Consider the following 18,160-nt stretch of genomic DNA (forward strand, 5'->3'; position numbering starts at 1 on the left):
CGAGCACAGCACCGACACCGGGGAGTGTTTGAGAGCAAACCGGCAGCTTGCTCGGGTTGTTCGTCACTGTGTCCAGCTGGTTGAAGCATGGAGGAGTTAGCCAGAGAGAGCATCAGCCTGCTGGCTTCAGCCTCTTCAAAGCCCCCGCTGGATGTCGCGACCGGGCCTCGCCTCGGTTCTATGGGAGCCATTTTCATCATGCTGAAGTCTGCTCTCGGCGCCGGACTTCTTAACTTCCCCTGGGCCTTCGAGAGAGCCGGGGGCGTCCGCAGCGCAGTCACCGTGGAGCTGGTGGGCATTATCTTCAAATAAAATATACATATAAAGTTATTTCTGCACTTAGAAATTGAGTTTTTAAACTGCCGAGCTCTGGCAGAGATCTCAAAAGTTGATGCAGCTGCTTTCAAGGTTATTTATCATCTGTAAGGCTAACTTTTAATATTTATTTGAATAACTTGCCATCTGGTGGATGCATCTTATCTGAAGGTGACTGAAGGCTGAGGTCCACTGAGATCAATTAAAGAGATTGTGATCTGTTTCACCTGACAGGAGAGGCCATGATAGATTTGACCTCAGCACCTTTAAACATTCAGTGTAATCACCCAGTCTGACTTTTCTGTCGTTTAAGTGCTTTCTACTTTGAAGAGAATATTCAAAGCAATATTGAAAGTGTTTTGGCAGCTTTAGTCAGGACTAGCTGACCATATCATATCAGATGAAATCAGAACTTCTTGTGCATGACCTTTCTATCACAGCTGTTCATTTGTTTGACAGTGATAGCTGGAGTCTCTGTCATGGGCTAAATCTCCAAGAGCCAGCACTAATCTCTGCACTCATTTCATTTGGCCTTATTCTTGGCAGGCAAAGGAAAATATATAGGTTATAGGAAGTTTACTATTTTTTGTTTTACTTATACTTTTTATCAAAATAAAAAAAAACATTACAAAGAAGCTTTTCCTCCTTGCTAGTTTTCTCTTATGCCTGGTCCTAATACTCTTCAGTACAGTAATACACATGCCGGTTAAATATTAATTTCGTAGTGCAAGCTTTCATGCTTTAATACTTAAATATTCTTTACTTAAAATGTTTTGTCCAGAAGGCGTTAAATTCACTTACAGCCACCTGTGAAGTTACTTTCCTCGCATAGTGAAGATGAATCACAAACATCAGGGTTGAAAAGTTTAGTTGGCTGGATTCAGGGCCACATGCTGCTTTGTTTTTGTGATGGTAATGAATGTTATTTGTATTAATTCAGATGGATTTCATTCGGGGGTTTTCGCAGCGTTACAAAATAAAGATAATCCATCAGCTTGCAATATTGGAAAGCTTGTTTTGCAAGCATTTCTAATCATCCACTTCAGGGCTCACATTTATTAAAGCGTTCTTTCTTTTGCTTCATAGAATGAGTTACTTTGACCTACCGTGAAAAAAAAAACATTTGAATGGGTTTATCTGAAGTGCTTATATAGCTTAGGGGGTGGTATAATTCACAGTCAAAGCTACGGTAGGCTGTTGACATTTTCTTGGCATCCCTTCAATGATTTAAATATGTTAAGTCCATTCAAACATTTTACTTGTCTCCACCAGTCTGTTTAAATCCAACTAAACCTGGACTTTTAAAATGCCCTTACAAAAATTAGTCTGACTGAAATCGTACTGAGTGGAATTTCTCAAAGTTGGTGAAACACCTAATCTGGTTTAAGATTTGATTTCCTTGAGTCCTAAATCAGACCTAACGGAACAAGAAGTGAAAGGATTAATGAGTTTGTTAGACGAGTAACAAGAAGTCAGACTGTTGTAGGGTTAGGTTTCGGCTGAGGTTGGCTCAGTTGGCAGAGAGTCTGTTGTTTCTCAACAGGACTGTTGGGGGTTCAGTCCCTCCTACAGCCACATGTACGAGGACAAGGTAAAGACCTTGGGTATGAATGAGCATGAATGGAATAGTTACGTCAGATGGTCACTTTACATAGAAACCTCTGCCATCAGTGTGTGCATGTGTATTATGTGACCTGTGGTGTAAAAGCACTTTGAGTAGTCAGAAGAGTGGAAAAGCGCTTCATGAGCTCCTGCAGACACATGTCCGATGTGTCCTTAGACAAGAACACTGGACCCATAGTTGCTCCTGCTGCCTTGCCTGTGGCGTAAAGATGTGATGTGATTAGTTACTGTACTTCTGATAGATGAATAGGTGTGAATGGGGAGATGTGACCTGTGCTTTGTGTAGTCTTAAGACTACAAAAGCCCCTTACAAACTCGAGTCAATGTACTCTCCTATTAAGCACATGACAGTGTCAAGCGCGAAATAACAAACGCATGGACGTCAGACAGTAGTTGACTTATGGTCTTCAGGTGTACTTTTGCACACTGCCAACACTGAAAGTCCATAAACATAAATCTATTACTCTTTGGATTAAAGATTTCCTCATTAATAGAATTTTACAACAGTTTGTACTTTGCGCTCATGCTAAGCTGAGTGAATATGGTGAGTTATTGGATCACACCTTTGTCGATGTAATTGTGAAAGCATCTGTGCGGTGAGCTGTTTCGTCTGTGATACAAACACATTTCAACAATGGGAGGTAAAAGGCGCACATCTACCCTTCCGCAGCATTGTCTGGTTTTTCTACAAACTCAAACCTGAAAGATCAGAATAATGTTGGGCTCGGCTCCAGGCCCCAGCCAACTCCAACGGGACATAGGGGTTTAAATGATGGTCACCTGTGTCACATGTTTTGAATGTTTTTTGGGTGGCTGTAGCTCAATTGGTAGAGTTGTCGTCCCTCAATTGGAAGGTTGAGGGTTCGATCCCCAGCTCCTGCGAGTAACATGTCCGATGTGTCCTTGGGCACTTAACCCTAAATTGCTCCCCCTGCAGCGTCAGGGGAATGGAATGGATGGAATTAGCCATATAACCAGCCATTAGTGTGAATGAATATTGTGCTACATTATGTATTATGGATGCTTTCACAATTACATTATGTATGAAAAGACAGCTCTTAGTCTAGATGAGCAACATTCACTAATCCTCAAACTAACCAGCCAGTCCAAAGTTAAAACTCCAAGAAAAAACATGGCGAAACAGCAGATCACAACATCTCCAGGGAAACGAAAATGGTTTGTCCAGTGTTACAAACATTAGCAGTTCTAGCATGGCCAGCCTACCGCTCGTCTTACAGGTGACCGTCCACATGCCTGCGTGGTTAAGCAATGCTCCGGTCGTTATGTCAGTTTAATCTGTTACAGCCTGCATACATCCGTATCCCCACTCAATAGTATAAGACACTGAGTCATGCTACAAGATGCTATCTGTATGCTGTGTTGGATTACATCAGGACAGTAGAGCGAAGACAGAAAGCCCAGATACCCGAGCTACACCCGCAGTATGGCTGCAGCCCAGCTAGTGGCCAGCGGCAGTGTCACAGCTTGTCCTTAATATTTGACTAGCATTGAGGGCTAACGTAAAAACACCATGCTAATGTGTTGAACTGACTTGTAAATCTGATGCTAACTCACAAAGGTGACAATATTTAATGGTTTTCTTTTACTAGTTGAGTCAACATGCAGACCCCGACTCTAAAGTGTACATTCTTTATGTTGAGGTTGGTTTTGATGATGGTGAGGTGAAATATTTAAATCTATCAGTTTTATACATAAGACGGCAAATAAATCTTAATATCCTGGCTGTACATGCGTCAGCTTGATCTCTTGGGTCCATCATTTTTCCTTCTATCATCTCTTTAGGTCTCTCTCGTGTTCCTGATCAGCGGTCTGATCATCCTTGGTTACTCCGCGTCCATCAGTGCCCAGTGCACGTACCAGGCGGTTGTGAAGGAGGTGTGTGGGCCAGCCATTGGTCAGCTGTGTGAGATCTGCTTTGTCTTCAACCTCTTCATGATCTCTGTGGCCTTTCTGGTTATCGTGGCTGACCAGCTGGAGAAGTGTGAGTTGGAGGGGGGGGGGGGGTCTCCTGTCTGTGCAAATCTAGCATGAAGTTCCGTCTTGTGGTTTTTGGGATAACCCTTTATCACAATCTGAGCTTTTCAACAACCGCCTGTAAAGAAACCCATAAATCACTGATCAACTCTAACTGCTAAATTCCAAATGTGTGTTCGGTCTTATTCTGCTCCACCACAGCAAAGCTGATGTGTATCACTTTAGTTTGAGTGGGCATTTCTTCAGTCTGATAAAAATGATTCCATTCACTGTAGACCGGGCCGGTCTGCGGGAGGACTCTCACTCAAACTTCCGCCAGATACGTGTGCGTCGCGTCTCTGCTTTGATCCGTTACGGCTTCATGCACCCTCGTTTGTCAAAACCTGCACTGAGAACGCCGCAGGACAGCTTAGTGTAGAGGCAAAATAATTCCTGCGGTAATTTACAGATTGTACAATGTACACTACCGTTCAAAAGTTTGGGGTCACCCAGACAATTTTGTGTTTTCCATGAAAAGACACACATTTTTTTATCAAATGAGTTGCAAAATGAATAGAAAATATAGTCAAGACATTCACAATGTTAGAAATAATGATTATTATTTGAAATAATAATTTTCTCCTTCAAACTTTGCTGACGTTGAAGAATGCTCCATTTGCAGCAATTACAGCTTTGCCGACCTTTGGCATTCCAACTGTTAATTTGCTGAGATAATCTGGAGAAATTTCACCCCATGCTTCCAGAAGCCCCTCCCATAAGTTGCATTGGCTTGTTGGGTACTTCTTGTGTAATTTACGGTCAAGCAGCTGCCACAACAGCTCAATAGGGTTGAGATCTGGTGACTGCGCTGGCCACTCCATAATAGATAGAATATCAGCTGCCCGCTTCTTCCCTAAATAGTTCTTACATAATTTGAAGTTGTGCTTTGGGTCATTTTCCTGTTGTAGGATGAAATTGGCCCCAATGAAGCTCTGTCCACAGGGTATGGCATGGCGTTGTAAAATAGAGTGATAGCCATCCTTATTGAAAATCCCTTTTACCTTGTACAAATCTCCCACTTTACCAGCAGCAAAGCAACCCCAGACTGTCACATTACCTCCACCATGCTTAACAGATGGTGTCAGGTGCTCTTCAAGCATCTTTTCAGTTGTTCTTCTGTGTGATCCAAACACCTCAAACTTAGATTCGTCTGTCCCTAACACTTCTTTCAGATCTTCCTCTATCCAATGTCTGTGTGCTTTTGCCCATATTAATCATTCCTTTCATTGGCCAGTCTCAGATATGGCTTTTTCTTTGCCACTCTGCCCTGAAGGCCAGCATCCTGGAGTCGCCTTTTCACTGTAAACATTGACACTGGCGTTTTGCGGGTACTATTATGAAGCTGCCGATTGAGGACCTGTGAGGTCTCTATTTCTCAAACTAGAGACTCTTATGTACTTGTCTTCTTGCTCAGTAGTGCAGTTGGGCCTCCCCTTTCTCTTTCTATTCTGGTTAGAGCCTGTTTGTGCTGTTCTCAGAAGGGAGTAGTACACACCGTTGTAGGAAATCTGCAGTTTCTCTGCAATATCTCGCATGTAATAGCCTTCATTTCTAAGAAAAAGAATGGACTGTCGAGGTTCACATGAAAGTTCTCTTTTTCTGGCCATTTTGAGAGTTTAATCGAACCCACAAATGTGATACTCCAGATACTCAACTAGCTCAAAGGAAGGTCAGTTTTATAGCTTCTCTAACCAGCTAAACTGTTTTCAGCTGTGCTAACATAATTGCACAAGGGTTTTCTAATAATCTAATAGCCTTCTAACGCAATTAGCAAACTCAATGCACAATTAGATCACCAGAGTGATGGTTGCTGGAAATGGGCCTCTATACATCTATGTAGATATTTCATTAAAAACCAGACATTTGCAGCCAGAATAGTCATTTACCACATTAACAATGTATAGAGTGTATTTCTGATTAGTGTAATGTTATCTCCATTGAAAAAAACAGTGCTTTTCTTTCAAAAATAAGAACATTTCTAAGTGACCCCAAACTTTTGAACGGTAGTGTATGTGGTATAAAAGTCTATCTAAACCTTATAGAAGCCTTGTGTATCTGCTACAGAGGACTCCAGACTGTTTGCCGTAACGGAGCGGAGGTGGACCCAACACGCATCTGGTGGATGTTGGCCGTCAGACGTGCAGTTTGAAAGAATGTTGGAATTTGTTTTTTTCCAAACCAGGAAGATGTGATCGGTTCAAGTGTGAACATGGATATTGATCATTACAACATAAACCGCACCTTCCAAATGAACCCAATGGGATCAGTCTTTTTCCCACTGACATGTTCACATGAAGCCTTTTTATTCTGATCAGGCTTTCTTCTGCTGAAGCAGATAGAGTTGTTAAAAATCTGCACACAGTCTGACTTTAATTGTGATTCATGTTACGCTGAAAAGACACCCATGAATTGACTATAGACTGGTGTAGTTTTGAGTCCTAAAACCAGGAAGTGAGTTAGCATATGAGCTCCATGGGTTCCTAACTCTAAAAGTCAATGGGGATTTTGAATGGGTTTGTGTTTAGACGCCTGAAATAAGGTCTGTGGTTAACACAAGCTGAAGAGATGTTGACGTTTTGTTAGACGAGATAAACTACGTTACCTAAGACCCCACTTGTGACTTTAAAAGTTTTTGCGCAAACTTTAAACGGCGGTTGCTAACGAGTAGCTAACTGAAACTACAGTGGTTGTCATGGAGACATTCAACGTCATCACGCCGGGAACTCTCTCTCTAATCCTGCTCACAGCCTCTAGTCATGTTTTTCAGTGTTCTTGCAAATATTAGGTTAATAAACAACTTATTAAGCTACGGTTTTGCTATCTTGTCAAAACCGCTGATTAGATCGATGTAGCATAACGGTCGTGACGTCAAAATCAAATGGCCGCGGTGTAGTTCGCTAGAGCATAACGTTAGGTTTTTACTTCTCTCGGATGCATTAACTCTTCAAACTTCATATAAATGATGTTCATCTGTAAAGATTATCCCGCTAAACAAAACAACAACGCGTCAGAAACGTGTGTTTGACACAGAGCTTATTTTCTGCAGTGATCCAAAATCCAATGCAAAAATCCCATAGACGAATTTTTGTAGGAACCACCGGTGCCATTTTTTCGGGTTGGACTACAGAAATAAATCCTCACTATACCAGTCTATAGAGACTTAATAATAACGCCCTCCTTTGTGCCTCGATTGTGCACTATTTCAATGGCACAAGGTGGTTTGACTTTCTCTTATGCACTTTGTTATGCACTATAAATTGTTTAGATCAGACCTGTATATTCCTTTTATTTGCTTCTATGTTTGTTTGTTTTTCAGTGAGTGGCTCCCTGTACGAGCTGGTTACTGGCTTGCCGGCGTCGGAGATGCCGCATCACTTCTACACAGACCAACGCTTTGCCCTAACGCTGCTCTGCTTCCTCCTCATTCTGCCTATGTCCATCCCCAAAGAAATCAGCATTCAGAAATACATCAGGTAGTCACATGACACATTTGCATGTTGACAAGACATTCACATCCAAGGCTTTGTGGAAACACGTATGATATAGTTTGAGAGATAAGACATGTTGATATAGAACGTGTGTAACGTTCATTATTTTAGATTTTACCTAAAGTGTTGTATTCCTCGATGAATACCTTTTTTATGCAATTGTAAAAATGAACCTTTGCATTAATTTACACGAGACGTGCGCCCCAGCAGTAATCAGCTGACAGCCAATCACAGCTCATCCTCAAGTCCAGGTGGTCCATTTAAACACGACCGCGTTCTCACTTATCTCTGCGACACCAATGCGGCTCACACCGCGGCTATTGACAAATGAGTTTTGCCCAATTTGCAATAAAATGGTTACATTTATGACGAGAGCGTTCCTGAGCTGTAAAGTTCACATGTTGTGGGAAATAAACTTCACCAACATTATTCTAACACTACTATGTCCCCCCCCCCCCGTCTGCTAAAACAGAAGGTGAAGAGGTTTTCCCCTTTTTAGATTCACCCTTCCCTCAGGCGGGTGAGACTCCCACGGCTACATGTTTGTTGTGGTCGGATAAATGTCACCTGCATTTAAAGCTACAGACACAGACGCAGGCTGTTCTGAGCAGAGCTGAAAAGGGGTTTAAAGGCATGATAAGATAAAGGATGAGAGTGGATTTGTAACAAGAAACTTCACAGACAGAGATTTGCTGTAGTGTGTGTGTGTGTGTGTGTGTGTGTGTGTGTGTGTGTGTGTGTGTGTGTGTGTGTGTGTGTGTGTGTGTGTGTGTGTGTGTGTGTGTGTGTGTGTGTGTGTGTGTGTGTGTGTGTGTGTGTGTGTGTGTGTGTGTGTGTGTGTGTGTGTGTGTGTGTGTGTGTGTGTGTGTGTGTGTGTGTGTGTGTGTGTGTGTGTGTGTGTGTGTGTGTGTGTGTGTGTGTGTGTGTGTGTGTGTGTGTGTGTGTGTGTGTGTGTGTGTGTAATATCTTACGTGTAAAGCTTCTGGCCAGATTTCCACTATAAATAAATGAATTTCCATCTACGTCCTAATTATACATTTCCTTTATTTATGACACGAGTATTCTTAAACAAATACTTTTACATGTACTTTATACTTTCCCTTCACACTCCGATGTGATGCGCTACACCCAGCTTCCATCCCCATCGGGCATATAATGGCACGTACATGTTGGGATGATCTCATTGTAGATGCTGACCCTTGTGTTCCATGGGTTCTCACATCTGTTGAACTTTGACTTGCATGTCTGTGTTTTTCTGAAGCTGTCATTTTGCCTCCGTCCTGTCTCAGTGTTCTAGGTACTCTGGCTGCGACCTACCTGACCATCGCCATCATCATCAAATACCACACCATGCCTGCTGTTCTGAATTATGGGACCCCTCTTTACACCAGTGGGTATGTACGTGTTTATATGTAGGAGGACTGATAAATACTCACCGGGGTTACAAACAGTCTTTTCACGTCAGTAGTCACAATGACTCCTGATCTCAAATAGTCTCAGGGAAGATGTTTGCAGCCGTTGGTTTCGTTAAGCCTGGCACACGCTGGAAGAGTTGAGAGAGCCCACACATGACGACATATCATGACAGGTTAACAGCTCAGTTCTTATGTTGTGTGTGTGTGGTGTGCAACGACACGACCAACTCAGCACACCACAGATGTTTAGAAGCAATTTGACTCGTAGAAGGATAGTATATAACTTTATTGGGCGTTACAGCAGCGCAGAATAAAAAACAAAAAAGTCAAAACCGAATAAATTAGGAACATAAACATAAAGACAATTCCAAGTAGTAAGGGGGGGATATACACAGAGGACTATAATGTGGTGGACTTAACAGGACAATGAAAAAACCCCAAAAATGTGCAGTGAATGGCACGTTCAAGTGACCAGTGAAAAAATGTAAAGTAATATGTGTGATCAGAGGGTTACGTAAACAGTATTCTACAGTAGTAGAAGCGCCATAGAAGTCTATTTATTTTATGATTCATAAAGGGAGGAAAGTTAAAAAACTATTAGAATGTACTTACTCACCAGGGCAAGTTTTTTTATGGGCTTGCTCCCAGAAAATATGACTGCTGTGGGTCTTATTCATAAATCTACTTTGAATCCAGGACACCAGGGCAGACAAAGTAGATCAAAGCCCATCCTCCTCTCATCCCTTGAACTCATGTGCTGTTGTTAAAGCACTGTGACTAGCTCAGGAGCCTACCCCTGCTGCTCATACTGAGCGGCTGTGACTGACGGATGATCTCTAGAATGAAGCGTCTGTAAATGCCACGACATTATAAATGATGCTCTTATAAAGCTTGTTTCTTTTTCTTCTGGTGGCATTTGTGAACTCCAGAAAATGACTCTTGTGTCTCCTCTCTGTCTGTGTGCAGGATCAGCTCCTGGGCCTCCATGTTTAGTGCAATCCCCACCATTTGCTTTGGTTTTCAAGTGAGTGCAACAATATGACATAAGTTTGTGCAAAACCATTTAAGGGATAGTAAACATGTGTGACTGTTGGTCTGATCAGGGAGGTTTACTAATCCATGTATGCATGGCATGCTTACAGATAAATAAACTGTTTAGTTAGGGTTGCAAAATTTGTAATATATAAGTATGACTACATTTAAAGTAGTGGTGCGTCAGATCATAGATCTGTGATCTGATCAATGGACAATTTGATGCTGTTCGGTTCTGTGTAGGATCTGTTGACAGCCTGCTGTAGTTGCTAGCTTTAAATTTAGCCAAACAAACAGAAGATGTAGTCCCTAAAGGCAAGGTCCCTGTTTGTAGTTTCATCTGACAAACACAACACTCACACAGTAAAAACACACACAGTCATCTACTAAATGAATGGAGTGTGTATTTTATTTAAAAGACAATAATATGCAATCATTGGGGTAAGGAAACTAATGGATCGTTACTGTACACTTCTGAAATGAAATTTTCATGTCAAACAACAAAATAAGTCTCTGTCCCATTCCACGATCAGTGGCAAGCACCCGTTTGAACAAACACCTAGCTGTGGGAGTGTCACCCGTGCGGGGGAGGGTTTTTTTTGGAGTGGACACACACTGGTGTTAAGGTACCATGGTAAAGGGTGTTTTTGCACAATATGTGACCTTTAAGTGGTTAACCAAAAGGTAGAAAATGTGAATCGCCGTTTGAAACACAACACTGGAAAGAGGGGAGAAACGTTGGCTGTCATAGAGAAGCAAAACGAAATCATGCTTCCAATGGCCATAACAGAGTGTACTTTTCCACAGAAGCATCCACAGTGTAAAGATCATCAGACATGCTGAGATGCTCAACATATTAATAAAATGTCCTACTTTTGTTTCTGCCCTGGGTGGTGATGTATGTTATATCCTTTATATACCAGAACATTATTTTGGTAGTGTAAAATGACACAAATATGAATTCTTTAGTGGTGTCATGGCAGCCTCACCCTGATGCCAGTAGTCCAGTTAGTCAAGAAAGAGTCGGTACAAAAACAAATTTCACACGGATTAAGAAAGATGCATTGTTGGATTTGCCGTAATCTTTAGGAACTCGACTTTGTCAGAAGCGCCTGCTTAGTGCAGCGTCAAGGTCCGCATTTGGTGTTCACTCAGCTCTGTGGGAGCTTTACAGGTGAGCTTTCATTTTTAATATCACGGTTTTAGAGTATGAGAAAAGACAATTCTGTCGGTCTAAAGAAAGACGCATGGATTTGTGACTTTGCAAGTTGCCAAGGCAACACCAGAGGGATACTTCCAAGATCTAATAAAGGGGACAGCGTGAAAGGACTGATGCGCGTCCCCCTGACAAACACACACTGAGACATGCTCCCTCAGGGTGAGTGATTGCACTGCAATGGGTTGAAAAGAGAGCTGATGAGATCCTGAGAGGAGCGCAGGAGGGGCGGGCAGGAAGGAGGAAAGTGAGATTTCAAACTGGCTGATGGCAGCTGGGATCAAGTGGGGACAAGAGTCTATATCCTGACCTCTGGGATGGTTTATCTCACCCCATTGTACCACTCAGAGACACAACCTTCATTTAATTCCCATCTCATCTCAGTTCATCACACCGGTCGAGAGATCAGGGATGATCAGACCTTTGGATCCCCAACCAGGTCGGTGAGCTCCAAATAAATGAGAAGAATCCAAGGTTGTAGATGAGAGATGCAATCAGTCTGTCTGGGTAACATCTCGGTTTATCTGTCAGTGGATCTTTATTTTGTCTCTCCCAGGCAAACAACACCTGGTGAAATCAACATTTCCCTTTACAATGGATAACAGAATATATCCATATTAATCATATATGCATCTATATATATTTATTAGGACCCGACCAATCTTTTTGGGGCTGATGCCAACATTGATATTGTGCTAATTTTAGCTAATATTATTGGCTTGCCAATTAATCGGTTGCAATATTTATTTTTGCTGTTTATTGTTTTCCCCTCATTTTTGTTTCCAGTGCCACGAGGCATCCATTGCCATCTACAGCAGCATGGAGAACCAGCGGCTCTCTCATTGGGTCTTCATCTCGGTGGTCTCCATGATCATCTGTCTCATCATCTACTCCCTCACAGGTCAGACAATCCTCTACTTCCTTTTGACATCTGTTCACTTCCTAAAAGGTAAAATAACATGTACACCTGGTTTCCCCGCACACACACACACACACAACAGTGGAGTGTGTGTCCACCAAAAGTTTGTAGATGAGTTGTTTTAATGCCGAGAAGCCTGCTGCACAGGAAGAATAGATGATCAATAGGAATAAAGGTGAAATCTAGTTCCATTGTCTTCAGAAATCAATACAAAATCGCAATGACTCTCATGACCTGCTGATGATCTCAGTAACAGCAACTATTGGATGTGTGGTCATGACATCCATGTCTTTATGGTGAGATAATAGTGGTCCGCGTCAGTCAGAGCCATCAGCAGGTCACGATTTCCCTCAACAATTATTTGCAAAGTTGATGGTAAAAACCTTCCACCTGCCTCAGCTGTACTTTGTCTTTTATGTTCCATTTCATTCTTCCTGACCACCAGAGGCAATGCATTATGGACGATATCCGTCACGGATAAACACAAGTTTAAGTTCAAAATCACTAATTCAATTTACGATAAGTACATCCAAACCTCACAGAGCGGCATTAGACATGATGAGCAATTTAAAAAAAATCTAAACGCTGCTGCATCGGGCAGAGTCGTGTTCACTATTTATTTCAATTATGACCAGTTTGAACTAAAATGGCTAATACTTCAACCAGTGCAGAAAGACGCATAGGTCGAGTGTGTATACAAACGTGTAATGTTTAAAGGATAACTCCTCCTCTACTGTAAAGGACCGGTGTCATCCTGTCATCATTCCTTTTTTTATCTTCTTACAAGGTGAGGTTTCAATAGTGGTGGTACAGGATTGTTTGCTCCCCGTGAACTCGCTCCCGTTAAAGTAAAGGTAATGGATGGCATAGCTTTTAACGGCTGATCTACAGGGTGAAAGAGTGAACTCTTGTTCAGTGCTTATTTTTGGTGCCACTTTCAGTTGTATTAAAGCTTTTCTTTAAGAAAACAAAATACGGAAAAGAATAGATTAAATTAGAAGAAAAAAATAAGGAACCGTTCCTGTCTTGTGCTCTGCATAGCATGGGCATATCAGCCCAAAGACAATAAAATGTGTTTTTGTGTCAGATAACCAAATCCCCAGAAAAATGGCGTCCTGCTGAAGCGGTGGGTGCCACAGCACGGAAGAGGCGTAGGAGGGTTGGCAATTTAGCCACTAAGGTGGATACACCGTCATTTCTGAGATTAAACAGCTGCTCAATATTCAGTCAAGCAAAGATGACATGTTGCCGGACAACATCCAGCTAGTGGCAGAGTCTCCTGGGCAACAGAAGGATGATTCCACATCTATAAGTGCATCCTACATCCAGTGTGAGGAGGTTGGGGTTGGATTTGAAATGTCTGCTAGATCCCCAAGAGCTGACTCCCAGCTCAGTGGTCTTGGCTCAACCAAAGACTCGGAGACCTATCGGGACACTGGCAAGCCTGCCAAGGCACCTTTTTTCGGCTAACTTTGGCCTAGACTGCATGCCGCTAGTTGAGTCTTCAATACCAGCCATCGATGTTTCCCCCTAGAGAGGCATTGAGGTCTCTTGCCCGCTGTCCCAGACCTCAATGCTAAACTGATGATTATTAAGTAAGATGCTGCAATACTATGGGCTGCATGTGTCGTCTTGGTACAGTACACTCTCCCACCTCATGTTTTCTCTTTCACAATCGCTGCAAGACCCTGCAAGACCCCAAACCCCCTACAAATTCCGGGTGATCGAGCTTCTCGATCACTCAGACTCAGGAGTGGCAAGGAAATTTCCAAAGGAATGATGACAGGATGACACCGGTCCTTTATATTAGAGGAAGGGTTATCTTAGGTCACGCATGACTTTGTTTTTTATACATGTCTCTGGGGTTCATCCAGAATTCATAGAACCGTAGTCACATTCATTTTAAGCTAATGGTAGCATGTTACCTGGCTTAACCATTAAGGAAAATCGACATTATGGACAGCACTGTTTAAGTCTTCTTCAGTGTTTACTGATGGCTATTGGTTATTCAGTTTTAACTAATCACATCCATGCACAGTGGCACACTGCTGGCTGTGTCACTCAGGAGTCTCAAGGACACTTTGACATGTGGACCGCAGGAGCTGGGTTTAAACCAACAACCTGGTTGAAAGATGGTTGACTTCCCCTGAGCTGCAGTGAACATGTTTAAAACTATAACTGCTAAATCTATTTAAATGGTACGGTGCTGTTCTTTTATTTCAGATTTCATTCCAATACCTGTATGTTTGATTTAACTGATACCAGGTACCAATCACTATAAATCTTATCAAAAAAGTGAAAAAAAACAAACAAACTAATACTCATCTTCCTTGCTATATGGTTGTTTAGCTTGGCTCAAGTTAAACCTTTTATAAAACATGCATAAATACATGCAAGGCTTTTACTGCTTTTGAATTACTTTTTTTCCTTTTAGACCAAAGTAGATAATTCATCTCCTAGTTAAAACCTAGTGAGCCATAAATACACAATAAATGTTAACCTCGAAACTAGCGAAACACCAAAAAACAAGCCAAGCAAGCTTATAGCAGCATAGCTTGACTTTACAGCCTGTAGGCTTGTGTGTTTTCTTCTTGCAAGACACTGTACATTCGGCTGTGTCAGAGTCACTTCCAATATTATTATTGATTATAAAAATGACCAAAATATGATCGGCAAGTTATCATGTTTACTATGAATATATTGGCATGCAGATATTGGTGTTTGGCTACTATCACGGCTGGGCCCAAGTAGCGGCTCACAGAGCAGCTAGGATGGCTGTGGACTTGTAAGCTCTTTCCCATATCTCATACTGTATCCCTAACTGCCAAAAATGAGTTTGGTCATAACAATCCAAATTAATCCAGTTTTAAATTTTTTTTTTTTTAACTAAGCTTGTTATTGAATTTATTCACCCACAATGCAATGTGAAGATTAGCAAATAACTGTATATACCCCGGACGGATTGATATGCGTTTGATTTTGTTGGAACACCTCCACAACACACAAGATTACTCGGTAAGCCATTGATTATAAGTGAAATATTTGTATCTGAAAACTTCTTCCATGCCGCTTCAAAGATTCTGTATTTGTTGCTAAGCTGATAGATAGGTAAACAACATCCCTCCTTCGTTGTTGCAGGGGTTTATGGGTACCTGACATTTGGAAAGGACGTGAAGGCTGACATTCTAATGTCATACACCGGTGATGACATTCTGATGCTCATCGCCAGGCTGCTGTTCGGAGTCTCTATCATCACCGTCTATCCCATTATCTTGCTGCTGGGCAGGTCAGGCCATCATGAAATTGTAGCACTTACATTAAAGGTTATAAAAAGGTTGGATCTTTGTAACTAAGCCTCTAACATAAACTCATCAGGAATGTTCATTCTTTCTTTCCACATAATGAGTCTTATTTACAGTAAATATGACCTGATGCTAACACTGGGTTTTTGACACGACATGAACAGGTCACCTTGTTTTTTTGTCTTTACAAAACTACAGTGTTTTTTTTATAAAGACTGTAGCTCTACTGCGCATCTTAACCCTCTGTTCCCTGCACATCAGATCAGTGATCCAGGACCCCCTGCTAAGTTGGCGACGGCGGCGTGACAACATGGCCACAGTGGAGTTTGAAAGCCGCAGCCGCTACGTGCTAACAGTCCTGTGGATAACTGTGACACTGCTCATTGCCACATGCGTCCCAGACATCAGCAAGGTCATCAGCGTCATCGGAGGCATCAGCGCCTTCTTCATCTTCATCTTTCCAGGTAACGATCAGGAAATAGATTAATATTCTCAGCAACATTTCTGCAACGCTAAAAACCTTGTGATGTGCTTGAACAGGACTCTGCTTGATATTTGCCATGCAGTCTGAGCCGGTTTCCTGGAAGACCAGGTGAGAAAGACTTCATTTAAATGTAAATGTATTGTAAATATATGTCTAGATGATAATCCAGAAGAAATACAGAGGAGACAAAGAACTGAACTACCTGAGTGGGAGTTAATCACTTTGTTGACTCCTTCAGAATTTGAATTCTGCTCTTTGGTCACAGACTCAGTAAAACATGTGTTTCAAGTGTGAACATTTTACATTTTGGACACTATATATGTATACACTATGTATGTACTGTATGTATGTGACAGCAAAGCATAAAATAAGAAACACTTAATAATCTATTTATCCTTATGGACCTTTTTAAAGGAACAATGTGCGACTTTTTGATAGATGGCCATCGCCTTTAACCACCAGCATTAAACCTAAACAAACTTCTGTTTTGGTGACACCTTTGCTACTCTGAAGCCTCCGCTCTCCTCCAGCAACACACCTGCAACCCTTCTCCACCCGCGCACAGAGCAGTTATCAATCAGATAAAGTTCAAGCAGCAGACAAACATTTCCTTTACTCGAGCTGTAGTTTCCTGTGGCCTGCACTGTTTTGTTGGCTGGCTATTGTTTGATATGTAATATGTAATTCTTCTTTTCTCTAATCCGTTACTTTAACATGAGGTTAACAGGGCTCCGAAAACAATACAGCTGGCAGGACTCACACTTCTCACTCCTTCATGTAGGCAGTCCTTGATCTCTTCTGTATTTATACCTTGGTTTCAGACTTTTGCCTCATTAGCCTGCATGAACTAGAGTAATTTATAGGAGTGTTATGTTTTTATTTTGCCCATCTTTTTGAAGAATAAAAGATTTTTTTTATTGGGTATTTGAAGACACTCACACAGCAAAAATGAAACCTACGTCCATAACTTCTATGAATAAAGTAAACGTTCTTACAGTGTAACTGCATTTAATGGTGTGGTGTTTGGACTACGGTGCACGCTGCTCTCAATCAGGAAATCCCAACTAACTACAAATGACAAGTTCAGTGTGTAAGACATCAGCAGAAAAAAAGTGTGCACTGTTTTGCTTTTTGTATTAAATGAATGTACTGTTGTGGACATTGACCCTCATCCGATTTGAGACATTGCATTGTGTATTGTGTTGGTCTTTTAAAGGATCAGAAAAAGCTTGAATTTCTCTGCCAAGCTCTTTTTCTCATTCTGAAAATGTTCATATGTTCATAGAGGTCAGGAGAGCTAATGATATGTGGAAGAAAGAAGAATGTCATTAAGTTTTTGCACCTCAATGATTATGCTTATTCTGAATATCTATAAAACTATTCTGTACAAACTTGTTAGATTTTAAACCATGTGGTTGTTGGAGCATTGTAACAGTGCTGTAATTTAAGAGCCATGCAATCAACAGTAAAAAGGCTATTTTGGACGGTTGATTATTTTGGCAATGCTTTGAGCTGCAGTAATGGCCGTGACACATCTCATTAATTAAGGTTTAAATATCATCAAAGTGTGATTGCAACTATTTGCATCAAAAATCCAGCTCCTCTCAGAGTCCTAATGAGCTCTCGGTGTCAGGTGTTGGAAACTTATCTCAGTGTTTTCTTCAGCATCTTCTCTTTTTGTCTCCTCCTCTCCAGAGTCGGCCTCACACTTTGGGGGGTCGTGACCTTGATCTGCGGAGCGTTCATTTTTGGCCAGAGCACCACCCTTGCTGTCATGCAGGGCCTTGGAAGGATCTGACGTGTCCTCCTCCCGTACATATCCATTGTGACTCTGGTGACTATCTCCTCTCCCTGAAAGAGCCCGTTGTGAGTAATGGCCAGTGGGACTCTTAATAACAGAAACACTGAACAAACAAGGAGCCCTCAAAGCTCGCTACTAACCGCTGTAACCACAAAGAATCAAGTTTAATGTTCATTCAGTAGAATAGTTCTTGGTGGTGAGCTGTGTCCTCACCAGCTGTGCTCTTATTGAACTCCTCAGGTATTTCTGCAGTTTAAACAGTTTGTTGTTCATCTGTAGTTTTCACTTCCAACCTGTATGTTTTAAACTCCAGCCAGAATTGAAAAATGATTTACCAAACATGCTGCCTTAAACTGACCGTGAGCAGTGTTAGTTCATCAAAGGTTATTTTCCAAGTGATTTTTAAAAAATGTTTTATCACTATTTGACATTCTAACTGTGGACACGTATGAACAACACACATTAGTCATTACAATTTTAAATGAACACATGGCAAGCAGCAAATCATGGTGAAGTTAAGCTGTAGTGATT

General features: G+C 41.6%; 1 protein-coding gene across 2 annotated transcripts; it reads left to right on the forward strand.

Moving 5' to 3' along the window:
- Positions 1–17,668, forward strand: slc38a8a (solute carrier family 38 member 8a). 2 transcript variants are annotated; one of them, XM_079345226.1, is made up of 10 exons: positions 1–291; positions 3,742–3,940; positions 7,289–7,445; positions 8,750–8,854; positions 9,842–9,899; positions 11,910–12,024; positions 15,181–15,328; positions 15,606–15,808; positions 15,885–15,936; positions 17,524–17,668. In XM_079345226.1, the coding sequence occupies exons 1-10, from the start codon at positions 88–90 to the stop codon at positions 17,624–17,626; spliced, it is 1,344 nt and encodes a 447-aa protein (XP_079201352.1). In that variant the 5' UTR covers positions 1–87; the 3' UTR covers positions 17,627–17,668. The 2 variants fall into 2 exon arrangements, with proteins under 2 accessions (XP_079201352.1, XP_079201351.1); XM_079345225.1 differs by lacking the exon at positions 17,524–17,668 and adding an exon at positions 16,556–17,130.
- Positions 17,669–18,160: the final 492 nt, after the last annotated feature.

This window comes from Symphodus melops (assembly GCF_947650265.1).
Source record: "Symphodus melops genome assembly, chromosome: 6".
Taxonomy (NCBI): domain Eukaryota; kingdom Metazoa; phylum Chordata; class Actinopteri; order Labriformes; family Labridae; genus Symphodus; species Symphodus melops.